Below are 27,876 nucleotides of genomic sequence, written 5' to 3'. Positions count from 1 at the left end.
GCAAAGTCACACAGGAGAAAAGCCATTTTCATGTTCAGAATGTGGGAAATGTTTTAACCGTAAGTCAAATTTGGTTACACATTACAGAAGGCACACAGGAGAGAAGCCATTTTCGTGTTCAGAATGTGGGAAATGTTTTATCCAGAGATCAGATCTTCTTATACATCAAAGAAAACACACAGGAGAAAAGCCATGTTCATGTCCAGAATGTGGGAAGTGTTTTATAGAGAAATCAAGTCTTCTCAATCATCCGAGAATTCACACAGGAGAGAAGCCATTTTCGTGTTCAGAATGTGGGAAATGTTTTATCCATAAGTCAACTTTGCTTACACATTACAGAAGTCACACAGGGGAGAAGCCGTATTCATGTCCAGAATGTGGGAAATCTTTTATCCAGAGATCATATCTTCTTAAACATCAAAGAATCCACACAGTAAAGAAGCCATATTCATGTCCAGAATGTGGGAAATCTTTTATCCAGAGATCATATCTTCTTAAACATCAAAGAATCCACACAGTAAAGAAGCCATATTCATGTCCAGAATGTGGGAGATGTTTTACAGAGAAATCAAGTCTTCTCAAGCATCAGAGAATTCACACAGGAGAAAAGCCATTTTCATGTCCAGAATGTGGGAAGTGTTTTACAGAGAAATCAAGTCTTCTCAATCATCAGAGAATTCACACAGGAGAAAAGCCATTTTCATGTTCAGAATGTGGGAAATTTTTTAACTGTAAGTCAAATTTGGGTAAACATTACAGAAGTCACACAGGGGAGAATCCATATTCATGTCCAGAATGTGGGAAATGTTTTATCCAGAGATCAGATCTTCTTAAACATCAAAGAACTCACACAGGAGAGAAGCCATATTCATGTCCAGAATGTGGGAAATGTTTTAACCAGAAACCAAATCTTCTTAAACATCAAAGAACTCACACAGGAGAGAAGCCGTATTCATGTCCAGAATGTGGGAAATGTTTTATCCAGGGACAAGATCTTATTACACATCAGAGAATTCACACAGGAGAAAAGCCATATTCATGTCCAGAATGTGGGAAGTGTTTTACCAGGAAATCACGTCTTCTGAATCATCAGAGAATTCACACAGGAGAAAAGCCATTTTCATGTTCAGAATGCGGGAAATGTTTCAACCAGGAAGCACATCTCCATAGGCATCAGCTAAGTCACACAGGAGAAAAGCCATTTTCATGTCCAGAATGTGGGAAATGTTTTAGTTTGAGTTCAAATCTTGTTGTACATCAGAGAACTCATACAGGGTAGAAATCATTTTTTATGTTCAAAATGTGGGAAATGTTATTTCTGGGAATCATCTTCATCATCTAAAAACTCATGTAGAGTGTGAAGGAAATAATAAAGGATATTAATAAGGTAGTAGAGTTACATTTAGTTGACAAAGGCTTTTGCTGGAGGTACAGTATGTGTCAATCCTGGCACCTTAGCTCCTGGATTCTCAGCTTAGAGGGGGGATAGCAAATGGTCTGTACTAGAAGAAATGTCTCCTATTTGAAAGGGCACAGCTTGGCTCATTGTCCATTCATAGACTGCATGATAGTGTACAAGAGTAAAAAAAGATTAAAAAAAAAATTGTAAAAATAATTTTTTACAAATCACAAACTAAAGAACAAAAAAAAGAAACTATTAATCCAATCAATATATTTATGTTTAAAATAAAAAAGTACACCTCTTTGGTATCGCCCCTTCTGTAACGACCCGAGCTATAAAACTGTCCCACTGTTCCCTTCAATGAACTCCATAAAAACAAACAAACAAAAGGCAAAAAGCTATGCTTTATCATGATATTGCTGAACAAAAGTGGAAAAATAAGCAATAAAAAAAGCAATCTGCATAAAAATTGTACAGCTGAAAACGTCATCTTGTCCTGCAAAAAACAAGCCGCCATACGGGTCCGTCAGCAGAACAATAAATAAGTTATAGCTCTCAAGATAAAGCGATTCTTTTTTTTGAATAAAATAGTTTTTATTGTGTAAAAGCGCTAAAACATAAAAGAATATAAGTGAGGTATTGCTGTAATCGTACTCGCACACAAAAATTATCCTATGTAACGGGCCATAAAGCATGAATATAAATAGACCACAAAAAACGCTTTAACCAAGGCCAGAGTAAAAGTTAAAGTACAAATGTTATTGAATATTGCATTAAAAAAAAAGGAATCTTAAAAAGTCAGACACACTACAACAGGTTTCAGGAAAAGTGGTGGGTACACCCAACCCAAAGTGGTGACAGTGACATACACCTGGTAAACTTTCAAGGCACAAAGTTTATTGTATGGGTAATGTCTTAGTGCAGGTACTAGCGATGGTTTAGTCCATTGTACATAGGTAATTATTCTGTAGAAATTAAATTAAAATGTGAACTTCTATTCCAAGGATCAATATAAGGTTCAAGCAGACCTTAGTAATCCAGACAAATAAACCAATACATAAATGAAGTGTCAGGATGCAGGGTAACACTAGTCACATAACAATGTCCTATAATACAGCAGCACCATGGTCAGTATGCATATAAAACACCAATGATATCAAATACTGCAATCTAAGGAAATGTGGCACATGATTATTGCTGTAGGAGGGCAACAGCCCTGCAGAAGGACCGCTATCTCCTTCTTTGTGTAAGGAGGAACAGGAGGAGCACTGCCAGAGCCCTGCAAAATGACCACCAGTAGGCCAGAAATGTGCATGTGGCGCACAAACGTTTAGAAACTGACTTCATGAGGAATGGTCTGAGGGCCCGACGTCCACATATGGGTTTGTGCTCACAGCCCAATACCGTGCAGGATGTTTGGCATTTGCCACAGAAAACCAGGATTGGCAAATTCACCACTGGCGCCCTGTGCTCTTCACAGATGAAAGCAGGTTCACACTGAGCACATGACATAATCTGGAGACGCCGTGGAGGGCGATCCTCAGACCCCTTGTGAAGACTATATGCTGGTGCGGTTGGCCCTGAGTTCTTCCTAATGAAGGACAATGCCAGACCTCATGTGGCTGGAGTGTGTCAGCAGTTCCTGCAAGATGAAGGCATTGAAGCTATGGAGTTGCCCGCCCGTTCCTCAGACCTGAATCCGATTGAGCACAAATGGGGCATCATGTCTCGCTCCATTACCAACGTCACATTGCACCACAGACTGTCCAGGAGTTGGCGGATGCTTTAGTCCAGGTCTGGGAGATGATCCCTCAGGAGACCAACCGCCGCCTCATCAGGAGCATGCCCAGGCGTTGTACAGTAGAGAGGTCATACAGGCACGTGGAAGCCACACACAATACTGAACATCTTTTCCTTGTCATGAGGCATTTCCACTGAAGTTGGATCAGCCTGTAATTTGATTTTCCACTTTGATTTTGAGTATCATTCCAAATCCAGACCTCCATGGGATATTCATTTGATTTACATTGATAATTGTTCTGACCACATTCCACTATGCAATGAATAAAAATTTGCAAGTGGAATATTTCAATCAGAGTTATCTAGGATGTGGTATTTTAGTGTTCCCTTTATTTTTTTGAGTAGTGTATATACAGGGTGGGCCATTTATATGGATAAACCTAAATAAAATGGGAATGGTTGGTGATATCAACTTCCTGTTTGTGGCACATTAGTATATGGGAGGGGAGAAACTTTTCAAGATGGATGGTGACTATGGTGGCCATTTTGAAGTAGGCCATATTGGATCCAACTTTATTTTTCAATGGGAAAAGTCATGTGACACATCAAAATTTTTGAGAATTTCACAATCAAAACAATGGTGTGTTTGGTTTTAACATAACTTTATTCTTTCATGAGTTATTTACAATTTTATGACTAATTATAAAATGTATTCAAAGTGCTGCCCATTGTGTTTGATTGTCAATGCAACCCTCTTCTCCCACTCTTGACACACTGATAACGGTGTTGCTATCTGTAAGCCAGGAGGAATAGACTGTTATCTATATGTTGAGTTTTGAATTTATGCGTTTGTTCTTCAGTTGGTCAAGAACCATACACTGTTGTCATATTACTGTAGTCTTAAATGTTGATTTTTGGTCATTTTGAATAGCTAATGTTTGCCTCTTATATCAGCTCCTTCAATTTATTGTCTGCTATCTTTAGTAGACAGTGATGTAGGGTAATTGAACACTGGATTTTTACTTAATCTGTTGAATGACCATTTTGTGGGTCCTGTGGCTTGTTGACTTACAAAACAGAGGATTAAAAACTATGCAAATTAAGTAGTCAAACAGTGCAAGGTAGCCTCATCACATCGTCCTCTTGACCTCTGGATGCTGGCTTGAATGACAACAGTTATGAGCTATAAAAGTGGAATATGCCTCTCTAATTTACATCCAAACAGCCAAAACACCCAGAGAGCCAAGAGATCCTGAGATCCAAAGAACCAGAGACTCTTGACAGAACCACATCCAGGAACACTCTACAGGATAGCTGCTAGATCATGGCTCCATCATGGAATCAGATTTTACATTTTACAGGATGCCAGCTTAGGCCTCTTTCACACATCAGGTTTTCGCCGTCAGGCGCGATCCGGCGCTTTTGACAGAAACCGGATCCGGCGAAATGCAATGCCGGATCCGGTTTCCCCCCCATTGACTTGCATTTGCGCCGGATCGCGCCGGATGGCCATGCGTTTCATCCGGTTTTCGCCGGATCCGGCAATGTGTCGCGATCCGGCGTCTGGAAAAAACGGCTACTGTAACGTTTTTTGTCTCCAGCGAAAAAGCCGGACACGCCGGATCCGGCACGTCCGGCTTTTTCACACAATGAAAGCCTATGAGCGCCGCAATGCGCCTGATCCGGCGAAAGCCGGATCCGGTGGCCGGATCCGTTTTTTTTGGTCTGAGCATGCTCAGTAGCTCTGTCCACAAGACATATATAAAAGCAAGACAGTGGGACCCACAGCCACACCCAACATGCCACCCAAGAAAGAAAACAAGCGCAGCAGGAGAAGGCAGGAGACCACTGCAGCACCACCACCACCCCAAATGGAGCAGCAAATGGAACATGCTGAGGAGGGGAGTCCAGCAGCAGATGAGAGACGGTAATTATCAAATCCCCCATTCCTCCAAACTAGGGCCATGGAATATCAAGATATTCATTGGCCCTTTGTTTCTCTTTATTCAACAGCCGCCAAAGAGATGCAGCAGCAGCAGAAATGGCATCACTGGCAGCAGCAACAGCAGCAGCAATACCCACAGCCATGGAGTCTGGCCATCAACAGGACAGCACATCTTCTGGGAGCCCTCCCTCGCATCGTCAGCGTTTGACGGTAAGTTTTTATTTCCAAAATCCATCATCTCTGTAATATATGTCTATTCATTGCCTTTTATTTCAAAACAGGAATCACAAGATGAAGAGGAGCTCCCAGAAGAAGGAAGGGGTGGACAGACACCTGGAGTGGGCTCACAATTGGTAAGTTTTTTGCATCAAACGCAGAAACACAACATCACACTACACACAACACATAGAAAACAATGTTCTGCAGACCACACACAGCAAACAAATGCCTACATCCAAAGACATAACATTTTTTGTTTTCTTCTCTAGTCTTCAATGCTCACCAGAAGGTAAATATTACACACCACATGTGACAAAAAAATGTTTAGATGTAACTTTTTTTTTTCAGCCAGGGCCATACCATGTCACTATTTTAATTGTTTTTTTTTCTCTTTATTCCACAGCACAGTGAGCAGCACTCGGGAGCCTGCACGATTGGACCCTTCTGAGGCGATCCCTGAGGAGACCGGCACCGAGGGACACTTCGACCGCCCCGGTACATCTGCACCTTCCCAGCCTTCCCACACATTCGACCCATCTGTCCCATCCACCAGCACAGGAGCATCGTGGCCGCCTACATTACATGAAGCTGCTGGTGAGGAGATCGCTTTCCCTTTACCCCACCCTTTTGCCCCTGCCACCTCTAGTACACCTGCGGGTACTGGGCGACAGCGGCAGAGGGGTCAGGAAAAGAGTTATGCGCAAGAGTTCTTGCATCTGAATGCATCTTTCCAGAACTGTCTAAAAGTCTTGTCAGAGCAAATCTCCGCAGGCTTTCAGCAGATCAACTCCAGCATTCTGGAGGTGAAGACACTAATGCAAACCATGCATTCAGAAGCAAGATCTTCGCCAAACCACACCTTTTTCAGGTCTGTTGTGGAGCGCATGGAAACGCTCTCTCCAACCCAGCAGATGCATGTAATGCATTCGTGCCACGGTGCTCTACAGCAGGTTACCTCCCAACCTCCACCTCCCACCACTGTAGTTCCTCCACCTGCACCCCCTCCAGCCACTTTCCATCCTCCCCCTCCTATTACATCTGCACCCCCTCCAGCCACTTTCCATCCTCCCCCTCCTATTACCAGCAACCTCCCCAGTACCAGACATCTCCCCACTTCCAGCAACCTGCCCCGTACCAAACTCCTTCCCCGTACCAAACTCCTTCCCCGTACCAAACTCCTTCCCCGTACCAAACTCCTTCCCCGTACCAAACTCCTTCCCCGTACCAAACTCCTTCCCCGTACCAAACTCCTTCCCCGTACCAAACTCCTTCCCCGTACCACTTTCCATCAACATCATCTGCTCCTACAGTCCCTGCCCAACCCTCCACTCCACCGCCCACCACCTCTTCTGCCTCCCACATGTCCACCCATTCTGTAGCTTTTTCCACACCTTCACCTCTAACTGTTCCTTCCCCACCACGATCCCAGTCCTCTCTCCACACACCCAGTGTCGAAGTGTCCCGCAGCCCCTCCAGCAGTATTTCCACCCCACACTACACAGATTTGTAATGTGTGTTTTTTAATAAAAATGCCCATTGGGTTTAAAACCTTTATTAAAAAAGTTTTTTGCACTTTAAAAACATTTTACAAAAAAAAAAAAATTTTAAAAGTTAAATTATCGTTTCACAATGGTTGTCTGTCATTTCTTTCTGCGGCGAACTATGTTTAAAAAAAAGGTTAAATACAGGGTATTTCAAAGGTAAAAAGGTATTCAAAACCAGGTATATAACTGTGGGTAAATTTTAGCTTTTTGCCACAGTTGTGTTCCTGGTTGTGTTTGAAGCAAAGTATTTCACCTAAAAAGTTGTGTTTATTGTTGGTGATTTCCTAACAATGTACACAACTTTTGTTAAAAGGTGAAATACTTTGCATAAAACACAACCAGGTACACACCTGTGGCCTAAAGCTAAAAATAGTAAGACCATGACAAGATAGCCAACTTTGGTTGGCAAAGGTATATACTGTTGGTCCAGAAGGTACACAAGTTTGGTTAGGGCACAAATCTTTCACACTCTGTCATCCTGCCAGTGTACTCTGCCTTGAGGTGACATAAAGTATAGTGCAAAATTGTCCCTCATTACTGAAACTGTCACAGAACTTCTAGTGGTAATGTCATGGTAATCTTGCAAGGTGGTTTCTTCAGAGGTGTCCTCAATGGAAATGGGTTCCTTGCAGATAACAAAATTGTGGAGTACCACGCACGCTTTGATCACCTCGTCCACAGTTTCTGTCTTGAGGTTGATCGCAGTCAATAGGACCCGCCATTTGGCTGTCAGAATACCAAAGGTACATTCAACCATTCTTCTTGCTCTTGTGAGGCGGTAATTAAAAATGCGTTTTGGTCTTGTCAATCCTCTGCTAGCGTACGGTTTCAAAAGGTGTTCTGACAGCTGGAAGGCTTCATCCCCTACACAGACAAATGGCATAGGTGGACCAGATGTTTGCGGCAGCGGTCTAGGTGGTGGGAACTGGAAGGTGTTTCCATACAGTTTACGCCCCATGGCAGACAGTTTGAAAACTTGAGTCATTGGAGCGGCCATAGGCCCCAATATCAACCGCAATAAATTTGTATTCCGCGTCAGCGATGGCCATGAGGACAATTGAAAAATATTTCTTTTAATTGAAATATTCCGATCCCGATCCAGCTGGCTTTACAATGCGGATGTTTCCCGTCCACAGCGCCCAAGCAGTTTGGAAACTGACATATCTGTTGAAACTTGTCAGCAATTTCAATCCACCTCTCTGTTGTGGGCTCTGGTAAAAACTCTTCAGCTAAGGAGTCCCACAGTGCACGGCATGTGTACTTCACAATTCCAGATATGGTGGAAATCCCGAGTCTGTACTGGAAATGCAGTGACGAAAGGGATTCTCCAGTTGCAAGAAATCTGTGGGGAATTAAAAAACAATAAATTAGTTTTAAATCACAGCATTACATACCAAAACTGAGCTATAACACTTGGAGATACAAACTACCACCAACAAGATTGCAGTGAGAGTGTGCTCTGATGCGATCACATCCAATAAATGTGACTTACCTTAAAGTCACCATCAGACGCTCTGCGGGTGAAACAGAAGCGGCAATAGGTGTCCGCTTTTCTTATGAGGTGTGCAATGCGCTCCACCAAGTAATCAAAATTCTCCATTTTCATCCAAACATATCCAAAAAATGTATCCGGGTTTCGTCGAAGGTCCATGCAGAGTGTAGAATAGACCCCACGCGTTATTCTCTTGGCTGTGATGGGGTGGATCCACAAACGTCGTCTACGATGCCTGATGCACTGCTATCTCGCTCTCCTTCTCCAGAACAATCACCCTCAAACGATTCGCCTCCGCTATAAAATCCGCCAAATTCTTCAAAATATTTCCAATGACAACATCCATCTTCGCCAGTAACTTGCTCTTCTCTCCAACCTGCACTTTCTTCTCTACAACCTGTCAAAGAAGGGCTGTAGGAACATGCTATATATAGTTTTCCAGTAGCCAATCCCGTTCGGAAGGCCACAAGGGTCAATTTTAAAAACCGGATCCGGCGTAATCCGTCGAAAAACGGATAGAAAAACTGATGTACCGGATGAGACGGATCCGGTTTTGTCTGTCAAGAAAAAGACGGATCCGGCAGAAAACCGGATCCGTCACATCCGGTTTTACGAAACATTTGCCGGATCGCGCCTGACGCCGAAAACCTGATGTGTGAAAGTAGCCTTAGGGGACCATGGCCCTAGCTGAAAAAAATAAAGATCTGCTCCATTGACCATCACTGTACCATAGATATGTTTGGGGTAGTGAGGATTTGGACCCACCGGTAACCAGAGCCCCTTAGATATATTTGGGAAAGCCAGGATTTGCATCCACAGGTCACTTAGCTCCATGGAGATGTTCGGAGAAACCAGAATGTGACCCTCCGTTCACCTGGCCTTGTACCTCAATGGACTGTCAGCTTCCTAAGCTTGTTGCTACATCCTCCTGGTCATTCCACAGGTGGGGTGGTCGGCTGTTAAAGCTCTGAAGTCACCGACGAGTCAGCGGAAGTGTGAGACTCTTTAATTTTTCACCATCTTAGCTATTTTGCTGGCACTGTTCTATGTTATTTGCCAGTTGTGTGGTTCAATAAAGTATTGCCACATTGTTTTACCTTCACCCTATTTTGTCAGAGTAGTATTATACTCACGATCAAAGGAGAGAGGGCGTTCGGCAGGATGATCCTTTGGTCCATGCGGTTTCAGCTAGCTGACTAGAGCACCCGCAGACCCCTGTGTCTCCACATCTGTAATCGCACTTACCCAAAGAATAAAGTCGCCTAATCACTTATTCCACACGATGAACAGCATAAAAAATAACTAAAATTAATTCTTCACCTGCTGTTGATTTGTTCATTCTGCCTCCCAAAGATCGCAGTAAGGATTAGCTCATATTTATTCTTTGCTCTATGCTGAGCGCTTACACCGGGGATTCTGTGTAAATCTCTGAAATACGTGATTCAGTTGGAACTTCTGGTGGAAGATTCCCTATAATGAGGCAGATGGAGTCACTGTGGATGCCGTGTGGCTTAATATGTTCCGACAATGCCTACCTTTTTAGAAGTGCATAAAAGCACAGTCAACCACAGTTTTGTGCACTCCAAACGGAGGCCAGAGTAACTCTGCTGCTGCGTTATAGTGAAAAACTTGGACGTCTCAACTGAATCCTGTCACTAAGGGTATGTTCGCACAGTCAGTAAATGCTGCTGGTTGGACGCTGCATACATCTGCAGCGGCCAGATGTTACAGCATAGTGGATGGGATTTCATTAAATCTATGCGTGCAGGTGTAAGCAGGTTGCAGGATCCAGTGACGGACAGGAGACAGAACAAGGGTTAAAAAGTTTAACAATTTAACAGAGTATAAGCTCCTCGCAGGGAGATTAATGGTTAAAGAGTTAATGCAAGAAGCAAAACAGGATAAAAGATGCAGAAAAGGAGCAGTCCAATTGTCAAAACTTATCGTGTTCTTTAGGATCCTCAGCTGATTCCGCAGGGGTTGTAATGCCAGCAACGACCGGGAAGTTGTCCACAGATGGGGTCCTTTAAATGACGATCCGTCTTCTGACGGCAGCGGTCGGTCTCCGGCACCTTCCGCTAAGCCCCCAGTCCATAAACTTGTGCGGCCAAAGAAGGGCCGCAGTACTTACAGAAACAATCGTGGTCTGAAGTGTAGCAACTGGCAGGGCAGGCCGCATGTGTTTGTCCGGCACCCGGACATGTGCTGCATCCAAAGCGCTGCCAGTTTCTGCCCGTGGGAACATACCCTACGAGATTTAGATGTAAAGTGCTCAGTGTAGTGCGCTGGATAAATGTGATCCTAAAAGTTATGGAAAATGTTTCTACAAAAGCTTCAAATCAATCCACAAAAGAAGCATGTCCCCACTCTTGGAGTATTGCGTGGCGTACCTGAAAGGTAGGGCAGCTAAGACTTGAGAGGGAGCAGATCAACAGAGAGCTGCAGGAAATGGGAAGAAGATGGCCGTCACCTTCAACTCGAGGTATAGAGAGGCGAAGAGGTTCGCTTAAGACTGGAAGTCATAAAGCTGGAGCTAATAGAGGACATAGGGACAGATGGAAGGACTGATCTCCGGGCAATCAAGACCATGGGAGAAATGGCCAGCAGAAAGATAACAAAAGGTGGCCTAATGGAACAGGTTGAAGCAGTGATGCCTCAGCTCAGGGCTGAGTGACCTAAGTGGGAGACCCTGTAACAGATGAAATGACAAAGAGTCAGACCAGACAGGTCGTATGGGTGCAAATGAATTATGCCTACATACTGACCGATGGGGGTAGGGAAAGCCTAATGGATTTCTGACACTGAAACAGGCAACGACGTCTGATAGCACATTGTTCACAGGGATGTGGTGACAGTGACGGACTATGTCTCAGGAGCTGACGCTCGAAACCAATTGGGAAGGCCCTCTCGACAGGTATGGAAATGTGATATGGGTGCCCTGTCTCGAGGCCCTCGATTTAGGACAAGTGTTCAACCCCACAGGTTTGAACAGAGGGGGAATATGTGGTGTGACTGATAGACGCGTGGTTAATGGAGGGTATATGTCATAGGAATGGATGCTCCCTGCGATGCAACCCGGACTATTTTGTCTTTAATGCACATGAGCAAGAATATGTCCTTTAGTGCACCTGGATCTGGGTTGCCAGTAGGTATGAGAGATGAGAGGGTCTGGCTACCCATATTACCTCACCTCTGGGTGAGGGTGCTCACTGTACCCCTGTTTTCCTTCAGGACCTGCAGGTGATTGAGGACCTGCAATGATGTCATGGCCATGTGACCAGCCCATGTGATCCATACCTCACCTGTGGGTGTGGTTACAAGCTATGTAATCGAGGTGTATTTAGCACATGGGAGTCTGCTGGTGTGGACATAATAATAAATAATAAATTATTTCTATAGCGCCGACATATTCCGCAGCACTTTACATTTCAGAGGGGACTTGCACAGATGATAGACATTACAGCATAACAATAATCATTTCCATGTGTCCAGGCTGGACACCACAGAGTGGTCTGTGTCTTGAGAGGGAGAAGCCTTCCTGTGTCTGTGGCTCCAGAAAGAACCTGAGTGCTGGACTGTACCTTTTTGTTGCGGACTTGTTGGTTTATGAAGTAAATAAACCCACATGGACGTTGAATGTGCCTCCTGGTTCCTCCTACGCACCTGAGTACAATCCTTACACGTCGCACCAAGTTTCAGTGATTCCAATGACATATTTCTTTTCCTGTGTTAGTAGTTCCAATTCTCCTTGTTTGCTGCCCATGCTTTGTGCATTTCTATAGAATCACTTTAGTTTGTAATTGGTTTCTCTTCCTCCAATAATTTTCTTTAGATTTTTTTTGTCTTTGTTCTTCCTTTCCACTTATACTAGCAGAGTTCTCAATAGCATTTGTCAGGTGTATGGTTTTTTCTGGCCTTTTGCATCCCTTACCAAAATTGTTCTAGTTTAAAGCTCTCCTGATGAGTGTAGCAAGGTGACTTCCAAATACTTGTTTTCCAGTCTTCGTAAGGTCCTCTCCATCTCTAGCAAGCAGTCCATCATATAGGTAATTCACTCCGTGATCCAGAAGTCCAAATCCTTGCTGACAACACCATCGACAAAGCCAGTTGTTCACCTGCAGAATCTTATTCCACCTCCTTGTTCCATGGCCATCCACTGGGAGGGTGGAACAGAAGACCACCTGCACTCCCAGTTCTTTCACTTTCTTACCTAAGTTTTCAAAGTCAATGCAAATGGTTTCCAGGTCCTTTCCTGCAGTGTCACTTGCCCCCACATGTATTGGCAGGATTGGGTGGTCGCCTGTAGGTCTGAAGAGTCCTGATATCCTGTCAGACACATCTTTAATTTTTGCACCTGGAAGACAGCACATTTCTCTTGATGTTATATCTGGTCTGCTGATAGCGGCCTCTGTTCCTCTCAACCGGGAATCCCCCATGACCACAACTCTGTTACTTCTTCACATTTTTCTTTCTCCATACAGGAGGACATTGAGGATGTACAAGGTTGTTCTTTGTAGGTAAAGTCTTATCTTGATGTATTTCTTTATCCTTCTGTGTGAGAGCCTGGTACTGGTTCTTGAGCAGTATGTGCGCTGACTGCCTCCCGATCCTCCTGCTTCTCTGTGTCACATGTTTCCATTTTTCTGTTTCTTCAGGTTCACTTTGAATTTCTTCTCTTTCTATAACATGAAGAGATATTTCTGCTCTGTCTAAGAACTCTTCACCTTCCTTAATGGTTTTCAGTGTAGCTAACCTCTCTTCTACATTTTGCAACTTTTCCTCCAACAGGGACACAAGCTTGCATTTCTGGCATGTGAAGTTTGGCTTTTCTTCAAGGTAAGCAATAAGGTTTGGGCATCTTACAAATATTTTAAGTTGAAAGTCCCATCTGCGAAGTTAAGGCCCAACTTTATTGGGAGATTCAGGAGGTAGTCAATCCGGTTGCCTTCAGATTAAAACTTCACCAGTCTTTCCATGTCTCTAATGTGCTTCACAGATCCGTTAAAATTTTTTGTCCCTTTTGTGTTGTCTGAATTGCCCCCACCTCCTGGGTATGGGGGCCTTGAAAATAAGTTATGAATCAGTGAGATCAGAAGTCATTAACACATTAACAGACTATTGCAGGCACAATACTTCTGGTACATTTCTTATGCTCCATCTTTGCGAAAGTTAAATACAGCATTTCAATAGTATAAGTACAATTCAAGAGTGACAGAGTACTTCTCAATTTCTCTAGCACTGTTCCCAATTTTTTATCCTGCACTGTAATGGGTACCTCGTATTTCCTCCTGGTCAGAATAGGATTTCTGTAAACCTCCAGGACTGGTTCACAAGATGCCTGATGTAGCCCACTGTATTGAATAGCAGTGGAGGCACAGGTGGTGAAGTTCACATTCGTTGTTTATTGCAATATTTGCGGAACCTCGGTCCGGGGCTCCGAAGGGGACAAGACTAAGTGAGCCCCAGACACCCGTAGTAAGTCCCCTCGAACAGGGTCAGAACCGAATGTCTGGATATCACAGGTGCTACCTCTAGTTAGACCCCGGATACGTGGCAGCTGTCCCAGCGGGATAGACGGATAAACAGGGTTAACAGGAATGGAGGAGCTGACCGACGGGTTCCGGGTACACGGGTATAAGCTGGCACTGGCATTGTCCAGAGGTTCGGATGGCTGAGTGGCGGAGCATGACGAAACTGGCGTAAACGGTACAGACGTCCTGGACAGCTGGGTAACCAGTAACAGTCTGCGGAGACAGTGTAATTGGAGTACTAGGCAGAACACTGCAGGAGCATAGGCACAACAACAGCGGAACTGGAAGCTAGCAACAGAAGATACTTGTTGCTCCAGAGCCCTCCCTATGGCGAAGGGGCCAGAAATAGTAATCAGTACCACGCCATTGGTCAGAGATGTTTTTGGAAAATGCGCGCTGTCTCTTTAAGAGACCGGGAGCATGTGCACGCGACCTAAGCACTCTCCCCGGGGACCTGCTGACAGCATGCCAGGAAGCAGAGGGGAGGGAAGGAGCAGAGGCTGCGGCTGGAAGGCACGAGGTCAGCAGAGAGCGGGAGTCCCAACGGGGACCAGCGAGGTATGGGCCCGGGTGCAACAGGACCAGGCATAACACCCACTCCTAGCTGCCTAGAGGAATTACGTCTCTCTCGGCGGTTTATGCTACAGCCGGTACTCACTGATCGTGAAAGGGACCTTATTACTCCATCAATCTCTGAACTCCGGACATTGAGAAATCAGTAAGTGTAGAACTTGTTATGGAACTGGAATTTGCTCTCCTTAGAACTTATGGGGCTAAACTCAGAGCAAGTAAAATTATGTGACATAAGACAGAACAGGAACATAATATATGAAAAGTCTTCAGAGAGGGTGTTTGGACGACCTCTCCACCTCTACAGAAGCAAATTCAAAATATCACGGGGTATATTGCTATGCAAAGAAACAGCGTCTAATGTTACACATCTGTAAGTGGTCCACCATTGCCCCGAGCTTAAAATGTTATTCAGACATGTGTTGCCTTTAACCCTGTCAGGATAAATCTTCCTAAACTGTCTTTATGGGCAAGTAGGTCGTAGACAGTTGAATAAAATGAACCCGGATATCTATGATCCGATGTCTTACTCCAGAGATATGTTAATGAGCTGTTTGGATCTAAGGGCGGGACCGAGATCTCCCGAGAATCTGTCTATAGAGCTTATTTTAATGTAAAGGTGAGTCACCAGTATGAAACATGTACACAAAGAGAGCAGACTGTCAGTCATTACATGTGTCACACTGGTAACACCCCTTTTCTTTTAAAATATGCTCTAGAGGCGGGAGATCTCTGTCCGGCCCATAGATCTTAACAGATCTCATACAAATCGTCTGTAATGCTTCTTTTTTGCATGGCTACATTGCCTATATTAACCTAGGAAACTGATCTTGTAAACGTTAGTAACCGGTGATGTAAAAAAAAAAATGCACAACAGATTTTTTTTTTCTGGATGAAAAATGGATGATTTTTTATATGCTGCTGTGAACCCCTCAATCAATCAATCAATCAATCAAATTTATTATCGCCAAGTACATATTACATATATACAAGGAATTCTTTGTGGCAAAGAGGCAACATAATATATAACAACAGATACAACAAGTAACATCCAACAAGACAGATACAGTATATAGTCTACACATGACGATTTAATTGTTGAACAGAGAGTGGATAGAAGCTGTTCATATGGCGGTTGGTGCTGCATTTGGGGACTCTGAAGCGACGTCCTGAAGGGAGTAGTTGGAATGAGGAGTGTCCCGGGTGAGAGGGATCGGATGAAATTTTCAATGCGTGGGATCGAATACTCTTATCATAAAAATCCTGGATTTTAGGCAGGGGGGAACCTATAATTCTCTCTGCTGTTCTGAAAGTCCTTTGTAAGCGGAGTTTGTCATGCGCAGTGGCTCCCCCATACCAGACTATCAGAGAGGAACAAATCACAGATCTGATGACAGCATTAAAGAATAAGATCAGCAGATTCTTAGACAAACCATATCTTTTCAGCTGACGCAGGAAGAACATCCTCTGTTGTGCTTTTCTTATAACAGCATCCACGTTTTTTCCCCCATTTAAGATCATGAGAGATGATAACACCAAGGAATTTGGTCTCTGTGACCCTAAGAACCACTTCGTCATGGATGTAGACTAGAAGTATCTCATGTTGATCTTTCCTAAAATCCACAACCATCTCAGCAGTTTTTTTTAGTGTTGAGTACAAGATTATTGGCTTTACACCAGTCACATTCTTTTCACCTCACTCCGATACAAGTCTTCAGCATTTCCCCTGATGAGACCAATCCGTGTCATATCATCGGCAAATTTCAAGATTTTTACTGAGTCTGCTGAAGAGCTGCAATCATTTGTATAGAGTGAAAACAGTAACGGGTGACAAAACACCCCTGAGGTGCCCCGAGGTTTGTGACCAAGGTGTCTGAAGTGAATGGTCCAACTTTTACACTCTGTATCCTGGCTGTCAGGAAGTTATAAATCCACAAGCATAAGTTGAGAGGGACTCCAAGAGCTACCATTTTCTTATGAAGTAAATTCGGATCAATGAGAAAATCGTAGCTCTTGGAGTCCCTCTCAACCTATGCCTAAAAGTCATAGGGGAACACGGGAGATGCTGCTAGAGACAAAATACTTGTAAACAACAGAGGGTTCTCCTGCCGGGGGAGCGCAGGAGCCCACTGCACTACCAAAGCTTTAACCCCTTAACCCCGTAGCTTTTTTCAGTTTTACGTTTTCGTTTTTCCCTGCCCTCTTTCCCAGAGCCATATCGTTTTTATTTTTTTATCAATATGGTCATGTGAGGGCTAATTTTTTGCAGGACGAGTTGTACTTTTGAATGACACCATTGGTTTTACCATATCGTGTACTAGAAAACGTGAAAAAATTTCCAAACGCGGTGATGTTGCAAAAATAGTGCAATCCCACACTTATTTTTTGTTTGGCTAAAACTGAGCTGCCATTATGATTCTCCAGGTCATTACGAGTTCATAGACACCACACATGTCTAGGTTCTTTTTTTTTCTAAGTGGTGAAAAAAAAATTCCAAACTTTGCCAAAAAGAAAAAAAATTGCGCTGTTTTTCGATACCCGTAGCATCTTCATTTTTTGTGATCTCTGGTTGGGTGAGGGCCTATTTTTTGCGTACCGAGCTGTTGTTTTTAATGATACCATTTGGTGCAGATACGATCTTTTGATCGCCCGTTGTTGAATTTTAATGAAATGTTGCGGCGACCAAAAAACATTAATTCTGGCATTCAGGTTAATCCTTTTTTTTAATCGATAGGGTGATTCTGAAAATGGTGATACCAATTTTGTGTATGTTTGATTTTAATTTTATTATTTTATTTTGAATGGGGCGAAAGGGGAGTGATTTGAACTTGTATATTAACCCCTTCCTGCCATCCGACGTACTATCCCGTCCACGGTACCCGGGCCTGTATGACCGGGGACGGGATAGTACGTCGGCGCGGTGAGCGCCGCTGATCGCGGCCGGGTGTCAGCTGATTATCACAGCTGACACCCGGCACAATGTGTCAGGGGCGGTCACGGACCGCCCCCGACACGTTAACCCCTTGCACACCGCGATCAAACACGATCGCGGTGTACCGGGGGTTAAAGGGAAGCATCGGCAGGGAGGGGGCTCCCTCCGTGCTTCCCTGAGCCCCCCACGGCAGCGCAATGTGCAGCGCTGCTGCGGGGGACTCCCTTCCTCCAGGCCCCCGAATCCAAGATGGCGACGGGGGCCTTCGGGGGCCTGCGGAAGCTGGCTTCCTGAGTGCCTGCAAAGCGCAGGCATGAGCAAGCCTTCTGCAGTGCCTGTGTCAGATCGCTGATCTGTCACAGTGATCTGTGATGTGACAGATCAGTGATCTGTGATGTGACAGATCAGCGATCTGTGATGTGACAGATCAGCGATCTGTCACAGGACAGTGATGTCCCACCTGGGACTATTTAATAAAGTAAAAAAAAAAATAAAAAAAAGTGTAAAAATAATTAAAAAAAAATCGCCAAATAAATTAGAAAAAAAAAAAAAATATTCCCCCAATAAATCCATTTTTTGGAAATAATAAAAAAAAAAAAACAATAAAAGTACACATATTAGGTATCGCCGCGTCCGTAACGACCCGCCCTATAAAACTGTCCCATTAGTTAACCCCTTTAGCGAACCCCTTAAAAAATAAAAATAAAAAACGAAGCAAAAAATAATGATTTATTATCATACCGCCAAACAAAAAGTGTAATAACGCGCGATCAAAAAGACGCATATAAATAGCCATGGTACCGCTGAAAACGTCATCTTGTCCCGCAAAAAACGAGCCGCAACACAGCATAATCAGCGAAAAAATTAAAAAGTTATAGCTCGCTGAATAAAGCGATGCAAAAATAATTATTTTTTATATAAAGTAGTTTTCATTGCATAAAACCGACAAAAACATAAAAAACGACCTAAATGAGGTATCGCTGTGACCGTACTGACCCGAAGAATAAAACCGCTTTATCAATTTTACCGCACGCGGAAAGGTGTAAACGCACCCCCCCAAAAGAAATTCATGAAACGCTGGTTTTTGTTCATTCTGCGTCCCAAAAATCGGAATAAAAAGCGATCAAAAAATTTCACGTGCCCGAAAATGGTACCAATAAAAACGTCAACTTGTCCCGCAAAGAATAAGACCTCACATGACTCGGTGGGTCAAAATACGGAAAAATTATAGCTCTCAATATGTGGTGATGCAAAAACTATTTTTACAATAAAAAGTGTCTTTTAGCGTGCGACAGCCGCCAAACATAAAACCGCCATAAATAGTAAATCAAACCCCCCGTTATCACCCCCTTAGTTAGGGAAAAATAATAAAATTAAAAAAATGTATTTATTTCCATTTTTCCATTAGGGTTAGGGCTAGGGTTAGGGGCGTGTTGGGGTTCGGGTTGGAGTTAGAATTGGGGTTTTCCACTGTTTGGGCACATCAGGGGCTCTCCAAATGCAACATGGCGTCTGATCTCAATTCCAGCCAATTCTGAGTTGAAAAAGTCAAATGGTGCTCCTTCCCTTCCAAGCTCTGCCATGCGCCCAAACAGTGTTTTACCCCCACATGTAGGGTATCAGCCTACTCAGGACAAATTGCAAAACAATTTTTGGGGTCCAATTTCTCCTGTTACCCTTAGGAAAATAAAAAATTGGGGGAAAAAATATCATTTTTGTGGAAAAAAATGATTTTTTTATTTTCACGTCCGAGTGTTATAAACTTCTGTGAAGCACTTGGGGGTTCAAAGTGCTCACCACACATCTAGATAAGTTCCGTGGGGGGTCTAGTGTCCAAAATGGGGTCACTTGTGGGGAGTTTCAATAGTTTAGGTACATCAGGGGCTCTCCAAACGCACATGACACCCGCAGACCATTCCATCAAAGTCTGCATTCCAAAACGTCACTGCTTCCCTTCCGAGCCCCGACGTGTGTCCATACAGTAGTTTTCTCCCACATATGGGGTGTCAGCGTACTCAGGACAAATTGGACAACAACTTTTGGGGTCCAATTTCTCCTGTTACCCTTGGGAAAATGAAAAAATTGGGGACTAATTGATCATGTTTGTGGAAAAAATACGAATTTTTTTATTTTCACGCCCGGGCGTTGTAAACTTCTGTGAAGCACTGGGGGGGTCAAAGTGCTCACCACACATCTAGATAAGTTCCTTTGGGGGTCTAGTATACAAAATGGTGTCATTTGTGGGGGTTTCCACTGTTTAGGTACATTAGGGGCTCTCCAAAGGCAACATGACACCCGCAGACCATTCCATCAAAGTCTGCATTCCAAAACGTCACTACTTCCCTTCCGAGCCCCGACGTGTGCCCATACAGTAGTTTTCTCCCACATATGGGGTATCAGCATACTCAGGACAAATTGGACAACAACTTTTGGGGTCCAATTTCTCCTGGTACCCTTGGGAAAATAAAAAAATGGTGACTAAAAGATCATGTTTGTGGAAAAAATACGAATTTTTTATTTTCACGCCCGGGTGTTATAAACTTCTGTGAAGCACTGGGGGGGTCAAAGTGCTCACCACACATCTAGATAAGTTCCTTAGGGGGTCTAGTTTCCAAAATGGTGTCATTTGTGGGGGGTTTCCACTGTTTTGGTACATCAGGGGTTTTCCAAACGCGACATCGTGTCCGATCTCAATTCCAGCCAAAAACGTCAAATGGCGCTGCTTCCCTTCCGAGCTCTGCCATGCGCCCAAATAGTGGTTTACCCCCACATGTGGGGTATCAACGTACTCAGGACAAATTGCACAATAACTTTTAGGGTCCTGTTACCCTTGGGAAAATAAAAATTGGGGTGAAAAGATCATTTTTGTGGAAAAAATATGATTTTTTAATTGTACCGCTGTACGTTATAAACTTCTGTAAAGCCCTTGTGGGTTCAAAGTTCTCACCACATATCTAGATAAGTTCCTTGGGGGGTCTAGTTTCCAAAATGGGGTCACTTGTAGGGGGTTTCCACTGTTTAGGTACATCAGGGACTCTCCAAACATGACATGGCGTCCAATCTGAATTCCAGCCAATTTTGCATTGAAAAAGTCAAACGGCGCTCCTTCCATTCTGAGCTCTGCCATGTGCCGAAACAGTCGTTCCCCCCCACATATCAGGTATCTGCGTACTCAGGACAAATTGCACAATAACTTTTGCAGTTCAATTTCTCCTGTTACCCTTGGTAAAATAAAAAAAATTGAACCTGAAGTATTTTTTTTATGAAAAAAAGTTAGATGTTCATTTTTTTTTTTAAATATTCAAATAAATTCCTGTGACGCACCTAAAGGGTTAATAAACTACTTGAATGTGGTTTTGAGCACCTTAAGGGGTGCAGTTTTTAGAATGGTGTCACTTTTGGGTATTTTCTATCATATAGACCCCTCAAAGTGGCTTCAAATGTGATGTGGTCCTAAAAATAAAATGGTGTAAAAATGAGAAATCGCTGGTCAACTTTTAACCCTTATAACTTCCTAACAAAAAAAAATTTTGGTTCCAAAATTGTGCTGATGTAAAGTAAACATGTGGGAAATGTTAGTTATCAAGTTTTTTGTGTGCCGTATCTCTGTGATTTAAGGGCATAAAAATTCAAAGTTGGAAAATCGCGAAATTTTCAAAATTTTCGCCAAATTTCCGTTTTTCTCACAAATAAACGCAAGTTATTTGAATGAAATTTTACCACTAACATGAAGTACAATATGTCACGAGAAAACAATGTCAGAATCACCGGGATCCATGGAAGCGTTTCAGAGTTATGACCTCATAAAGGTACAGTGGTCAGAATTGTAAAAATTGGCCCGGTCATGAACGTGCAAACCACCCTTGGGGGTGAAGGGGTTAAACACATTTTTTTTTTAACTTTTCCCATGCTTCAGTAGTCTCCATAGGAAACTATACGCTAGCACAACTCGATCGGCCCTGCAACATAGAGGCGATGTGCAGATATTGCCTCTATGTAGCTGAATTACTGACTTGCTATGAGCGCCGACCACTGGGTGGTGCTCATAGCAATCTGGCACTGACAACCATAGAGGTCTCCAGTAGACCTCGGGTTGTTATGCCGACACACTGGTGTCCCACGATCATGTGACGTGGGTCACCGGTGTGCGTACTTCCGTCCCGATGGCTGTAAGTGCCATTTCAATGCCGCTGTCAGCGATTCCACTCTGCTGTTGCGGGCATATGTCAGCTATTCAAAACAGCTGACATGTCTCGGGAAAGATGTGGGCTTGGCGGTGAGCCCACATCAAATGAAGGGATACCGACATCAGCATAATTGTACCTCCGATGTCGGTAAAGGGTTAAACTGCTGAAATCAATCACATGGGATATTGAAATCCCTCAGATATGCAGAACAGGCACATAGAAGAAGGCATGACCAACTTAAAACAGTGGCTATCTTTAAAAATCCCAGGAAGAAAGATGGCACCTGCACATAACTCACGTCTGATGCAGCGGTCATTGTGGGAATGCTACTTGTTAGGTGCATGGTAACACAGGAACAGTTTCCATTTAAATATCCATGTTGGTTTATTGGTGCTTCATAACGAGCGACAAGCACAGGAAAATAAACGGCTTTCAGTGCATGGAAAGCAAAGTAAACATTTCCATCAATGGCAATTTAGAGAAAGTCCAGAACACAGGCTGGATAGCATCCATTATACAGCTCAGTCTGGAGATAACACACAGGAGGCCTTCTTACCTGCACCTTCTACTACTAGACACGGGATTCTCGAGAGGTCATTGGCATTACCATGTAAGATGCCCAAGCCAGGTAGTCTTGGGCGAGCTTCTGTTCCCACTCGCTTTGGCCTCCTACAGACATCTCTTGTCCCAGTGTGCTGCTGTGTGTGAGGTGCATCACACTTATTTAGGACTGCAGGCCTCTTCTTCTGAGTCCATGAATCCCTCTACTGGAACCAGGGCAGCTATTAATCCAGGAAACACAAAGTTCATAAAACCAATCAAACTTTGACTTGGTGAATAGCAGTATCTACAGGCAGATGTAGAGGATAAAGCCCAATGGACTGTTATCTTTTCCCACAGGTACCAGATACAACTTCAGCCCTGGTTCTCAGGAAAGGTAGAATGTCCATCTCACTGGCTTATCTAGCCCTAGGGAGTCTTCTCCACCACTAGCAGTATATTTGGATTACCATACCTTTTGCCCCATGTAGTCTGAGTCCATCTTTCCCTGTAGCTGAGTTCAAACCAGGCCCCTGACATCCACCCTGAGGTTGCCCCAGGCCATTAGACAGAATCACACGGAAGGGTATTTTCGGCAATCCACTGCCCCGAGTATTAGGCTCAAGCTGCCCCCAGCAGCCTCTTTACTTAGGCCTGCTACTTCATATACTGCTCTCCACTTTCTGACTGACTCTGTATCTTCCTGGGCTTGACTCTAACTCTCAGTTCTCCCTCCCAAACTGGGCCAGCCATTACAGTTAACCCTGTCTAAGCTAACTGCAGCCCCAATGGTTATTATCCATTTATAACATGCATAGACATCAAATGCATTTAACCCTTGAAGTGTCAGGGAACAAAGCACCAGCCACTCAACTGCTACAATCATGTAGCTTCCTGGCTCTATGTTCCACATGGAAATCGAAATCCTAATGGCTATAAACCAGGGGGTAACGCAAGCATTTTCCCCCTTTTTCTCCCTCATCCACCTGAGTAGGGCCCTAACAGATTGTATTGTAATTTGTCCACCGCTCACTTTATAGCCAAGCATTCCTTTTCTATGATGGAATAATTCTTCTTACATGCCGATGGCTTTCTACTAAGTTAGAGAATGGGGTGATCCTCCCCGTGTATCACATGAGAAAGGACTGCTCCTAAACCAACTTCTGAGGCGGTGTTCTGGAGTACAAACTCCTTCTTAAAATCGGGGGCAATCATAACCGTCTGCTTACATATAAGCTACTATCAGTTCTTGAAAGGCCATCTCCACCTCTGTAGTCCATTTGGCCATTGCTGATTTTGTCCACTTAAGGAGGTCAGTCAGGGGTGCAGCCATCTTAGCAAAGTTTGGGAAGAATCTCCTGTAGTACCCCACGATTCCCAGAAAGATTTTGAGAGTGGTTTTGGCCAGTTTTGGATTGTGTCCATTTTACTGATCTGGGTTTTGATCTCACGTCTACCTGCTACATATCCTAGGTATTTGCCCTTTTCTTTCCCCATCGCACATTTTTTCAGATTTATTGAAAACCTGGCTTTCCTGAGAGCATCAAGCACAGTTGTAGCGTCATTCTTATCAAGTACGAGGATCCGATCCATGGCCCTCAGGATTGTGTCCAGGGCTCCCTGTAAACCAAACTGCATCCAGATGTTTTGGAAGCATCTGTCAGGTGTAGAGAAAGTAGTGATCTCCTTGGCGTCTTTTGACATGGGGATTTGCCATTATCCTTTCATTAAATTCAAGTTGGTTATATACCTTGCCGGTCCAAGTATCTTCGATCAGGTCATCGACACACAGTATCAGATATGCATAGAACCTGGAGACTTCATTCAGAGATTCGGCATATGCTTTATTTCCTTGTAAATCAGCTCTTGCCGGGCCTCGGGAATTCGTTAGGGCTTCAAGTTCACCCGCACATGGGATTCCGTCAGAACCTCATGTTCTATGACCTTTGTACACCCTGTAAAATCTGAGGACAGGTTCCTTTTCTGCTGCAGCAACTCCCGACACTGCTGTTTTTGGACCTTCAACAATGTTTTTGCTACTGCGACTTCTTCAGTATCTGCTTCTGGGTTGACCAGCAAACATGGAGTTTCAATGGGTTCCATGTATAGCCTTGGCTTGATCAGATTGACGTGGTACACTTGGTATAATTTTCTCTTTCCTGGTTGGTGAATCTTGTAGTTCACTTCACCAAGCTTCACCACTACCTCATAGGGGCCTTGCCATTCGGACAATAACCTACTTTCCACTGTGATAATTAGTACGAGGACTCAGTCCCCAGAGCTGAACTTCCTCACCCTGACTGACCAGTTGTAGACACTAGATTGAGCCTCTAGAGGAGATGTCATTTTATGATGGGCATCACCTTCACAATCCTCTCCTGCATCTGGTTGACGTGCTCCATGAAGGTCCGGTGGGAGGGTGATTTTGGCTTCCCAAGTTTCCTTTGCTAAATCAAGGAGACCCCACGGATGTTAGCCATACAGAAGTTCAAACAGAGAGAATCTGCTAGAGCTTTGTGGAACCTCCTGGATAGAAAGCAAGAGATGAGGCAGGAGACAGTCCCAGTCTCGACCGTCCTTCTCTATGACTTTCTTAAGCATACTCTTCAATGTTTTATTAAACCTTTCCACAAGGCCATCCATCTGGAAATGGTACGTGGTCTTCTTCAGTGGTGAAATTTGCAGGGCCTTACACAGTTCATCACTTGACTCATAAAAAGTGTTCCTTGGTCGGTCAGTATCTCCCTCTATAATCCTGTGTATGGAAAAACGTATACCAACTTGCGGGCTATACTTTTCACAGAGAAGATTCTCAGGGGAACTGCTTCAGGGTACCGCATAACATAGTCAAGGATGACCAACATGTATTTATGCCCACTAGCAGATTTAACCAGTGGACATACCAAGTCCATGGCAATTTGCTCATATGCCACTTGTATGATGGCTAATGGCACAAGGGGACTTTGAAAGTGAGAGGAGGGGGCGTTTACCTGGCAGAAGGGACAGGACCTGGAATACGTTAAGATTTTCTGGTGACATCCAGGCTAATAAAACAAATCCATAACCCATTCTTGAGCTTTGTCCATGCCCAGATGGCCACCCAAGCCATTTGAAAGGGGCATTCCGTCCACACATGGCTCCGCTCCGTCCACAGAATGCTCCTCTCCATACACATCGTATACACACGGCTCTGCTCTGTAAACCTCGTATACACCCAGCTCCACTCCGTACACCTCGTACACGCGGCTCAACTCCGTACATCTCGTACACAGGCGGCTCCACTCCGCAGACCTTGTACACACGCGGCTCCGCTCTGTAAACCTCGTACACACGAGGCTCCGCTCCGTACACCTCGTACACACGCGGCTCCGCTCCGTATACCTCGTACACACGAGGCTACGCTCCGTACACCTCATACACACGAGGCTCCGCTCCGTACACCTCGTACACACGAGGCTCAGCTCCGTACACCTCGCGCACACACACGGCTCCGCTCCGTACACACGCGGCTCCGCTCCGTACACCTCGTACACACGCGGCTCCGCTCCGTACACCTCATACACACACGGCTCCGCTCCGTACACACGAGACTCCGCTCAGTGCACCTCGTACACACGCAGCTCCGCTCAGTACACCTCGTACACAGGAGGCTCCGCTCCGTACACACGCGGCTCCACTCCATATAGCTCATACACACACGGCTCCACTCCGTACACACGAGACTCCGCTCCGTACACCTCGTACGCACGCAGCTCCGCTCAGTACACTTCGTACACACGAGGCTCTGCTCCGTACACCTCGCACACACACGGCTCCTCTCCGTACACAAGAGACTCTGCTCCGTACAGCTCGTACACACGAGGCTCCGCTCTGTACACCTCGCACACACACGGCTCCACTCCGTACACACGAGACTCCGCTCCGTACACCTCGTACACACGAGGCTCCGCTCCGTACACCTCAAATACACACGGCTCTGCTCCGTACACATGAGACTCCGCTCCGTGCACCTCGTACACACGCGGCTCCGCTCCGTACACCTCATACACACACGGCTCCGCTCCGTACACACGAGGCTCCGCTCCGTACACCTCGTACACACACGGCTCCGCTCTGTACACCCCGTACACACGTGGCTCCGCTCCGTACACCCCGTACACACGTGGTTCCGCGCCCTACACCTTGTACACATACGGCTCTGCTCCGTACACCTCGTACACACGCGGCTCCGCTCCATACACATCAAATACACACGCCTCCGCTCCGTACACCCAGTACACACACGGCTCCGCTCCGTACACACACACTCCGCTTTGTACACCTCGTACACACACGGCTCCGCTCCGTACACCTCGTACACACACGGCTCCGCTCCGGAAACCTCGTAAACACATGGCTCCGCTCCGTACACCTTTTACACACACGGCTCCGCTCCGTACACCTCGTACACAGGCGGCTCCACCCCATACACCTCGTACACACGAGGCTCCTCTCCGTACACCTCGTACACACATGGCTCTGCTCCGTACACCTCGTACACACACGGCTCTGCTCCATACACCTCGTACACACGAGGCTCCGCTCCATACACCTCGCACACACACGACTCCGCTCCGTACACCTCGTACACATGAGGCTCCTCTCCGTACACCACGTACACACGAGGCTCCGCTCCGTACATCTCGTACACACGAGACTCCGCTCCGTACACCTCGTACACACGAGACTCCGCTCCGTACACCTCGTACACACGCGGCTCCGCTCCGTACACATGCGGCTCCGCTCCGTATAGCTCATACACACACGGCTCCGCTCCGTACACACGAGACTCCGCTCCGTACACCTCGTACGCACGCAGCTCCGCTCAGTACACTTCATACACACGAGGCTCCGCTCTGTACACCTCGCGCACACACGGCTGCGCTCCGTACACACGAGACTCCGCTCCGTACACCTCGTACACACGAGGCTCCGCTCCATACACCTCAAATACACACGGCTCTGCTCCGTACACACGAGGCTCCGCTCCGTATAGCTCATACACAAACGGCTCCGCTCCGTACACAAGAGACTCTGCTCTGTACACCTCGTACGCACGCAGCTCCGCTCAGTACACCTCGTACACACGCGGATCCGCTCCGTACAACTCATACACACACGGCTCCGCTCCGTACACACGAGGCTCCGCTCCGTACACCTCGTACACACGTGGCTCCGCTCCGTACACCCCGTACACACGTGGCTCCGCGCCGTACACCTTGTACACACACGGCTCTGCTCCGTACACCTCGTACACACGCGGCTCCGCTCCATACACATCGTACACACACGGCTCCGCTCCATATACACACGACTCCGCTCCGTACACACACACAGCTCCATACACACGAGGCTCCGCTTTGTACACCTCGTACACACGAGGCTCCGCTCCGTACACCTCGTACACACACGGCTCTGCTCCGTACACACGAGACTCCGCTCCGTACACCTCGAACACACGCGGCTCCGCTCCGTATACCTCGTACACATGAGGCTACGCTCCGTACACCTCGTACACATGAGGCTACGCTCCGTACACCTCGTACACACGCGGCTCCGCTCCGTACACCTCGTACACACGAGGCTCAGCTCCGTACACCTCGTACACACGAGGCTCAGCTCCGTACACCTCGCGCACACACACGGCTCCGCTCCGTACACACGCGGCTCCGCTCCGTACACCTCGTACACACGCGGCTCCGCTCCGTACACCTCGTACACACACGGCTCCGCTC

General features: G+C 45.5%; 2 protein-coding genes across 3 annotated transcripts in view; both read left to right on the top strand.

Moving 5' to 3' along the window:
- LOC141094351 (uncharacterized) overlaps positions 1–27,876 on the top strand; it is a 336,208-nt gene that overhangs the window by 26,192 nt on the left and 282,140 nt on the right.
- Positions 1,282–7,015, top strand: LOC141094293 (uncharacterized). 2 transcript variants are annotated; one of them, XM_073580132.1, is made up of 4 exons: positions 1,282–5,297; positions 5,369–5,440; positions 5,576–5,595; positions 5,710–7,014. In XM_073580132.1, the coding sequence occupies exons 1-4, from the start codon at positions 5,184–5,186 to the stop codon at positions 6,683–6,685; spliced, it is 1,182 nt and encodes a 393-aa protein (XP_073436233.1). In that variant the 5' UTR covers positions 1,282–5,183; the 3' UTR covers positions 6,686–7,014. The 2 variants fall into 2 exon arrangements, with proteins under 2 accessions (XP_073436233.1, XP_073436232.1); XM_073580131.1 differs by having other exon boundaries at positions 1,282–5,440; positions 5,710–7,015.

The sequence above is a fragment of the Dendrobates tinctorius genome, unplaced genomic scaffold (genome assembly GCF_039654945.1).
Source record: "Dendrobates tinctorius isolate UK_male_01 unplaced genomic scaffold, ASM3965494v1 ptg000063l, whole genome shotgun sequence".
Lineage (NCBI taxonomy): Eukaryota > Metazoa > Chordata > Amphibia > Anura > Dendrobatidae > Dendrobates > Dendrobates tinctorius.
Note: the sequence above shows the minus strand (reverse complement) of the source record. Positions and strands in the feature narration are given on the sequence as shown.

Excerpts from the sequence above, each read along its gene's own strand:
- LOC141094293 (XM_073580131.1), top strand. The coding sequence starts at position 4,802 with ATGAGCGCCGCAATGCGCCTGATCCGGCGAAAGCCGGATCCGGTGGCC. Across the intron at positions 5,441-5,575 it reads CTGGAGTGGGCTCACAATTG|TCTTCAATGCTCACCAGAAG; the intron begins GTAAGTTTTTTG and ends TTTCTTCTCTAG. Across the intron at positions 5,596-5,709 it reads TCTTCAATGCTCACCAGAAG|CACAGTGAGCAGCACTCGGG; the intron begins GTAAATATTACA and ends TTTATTCCACAG.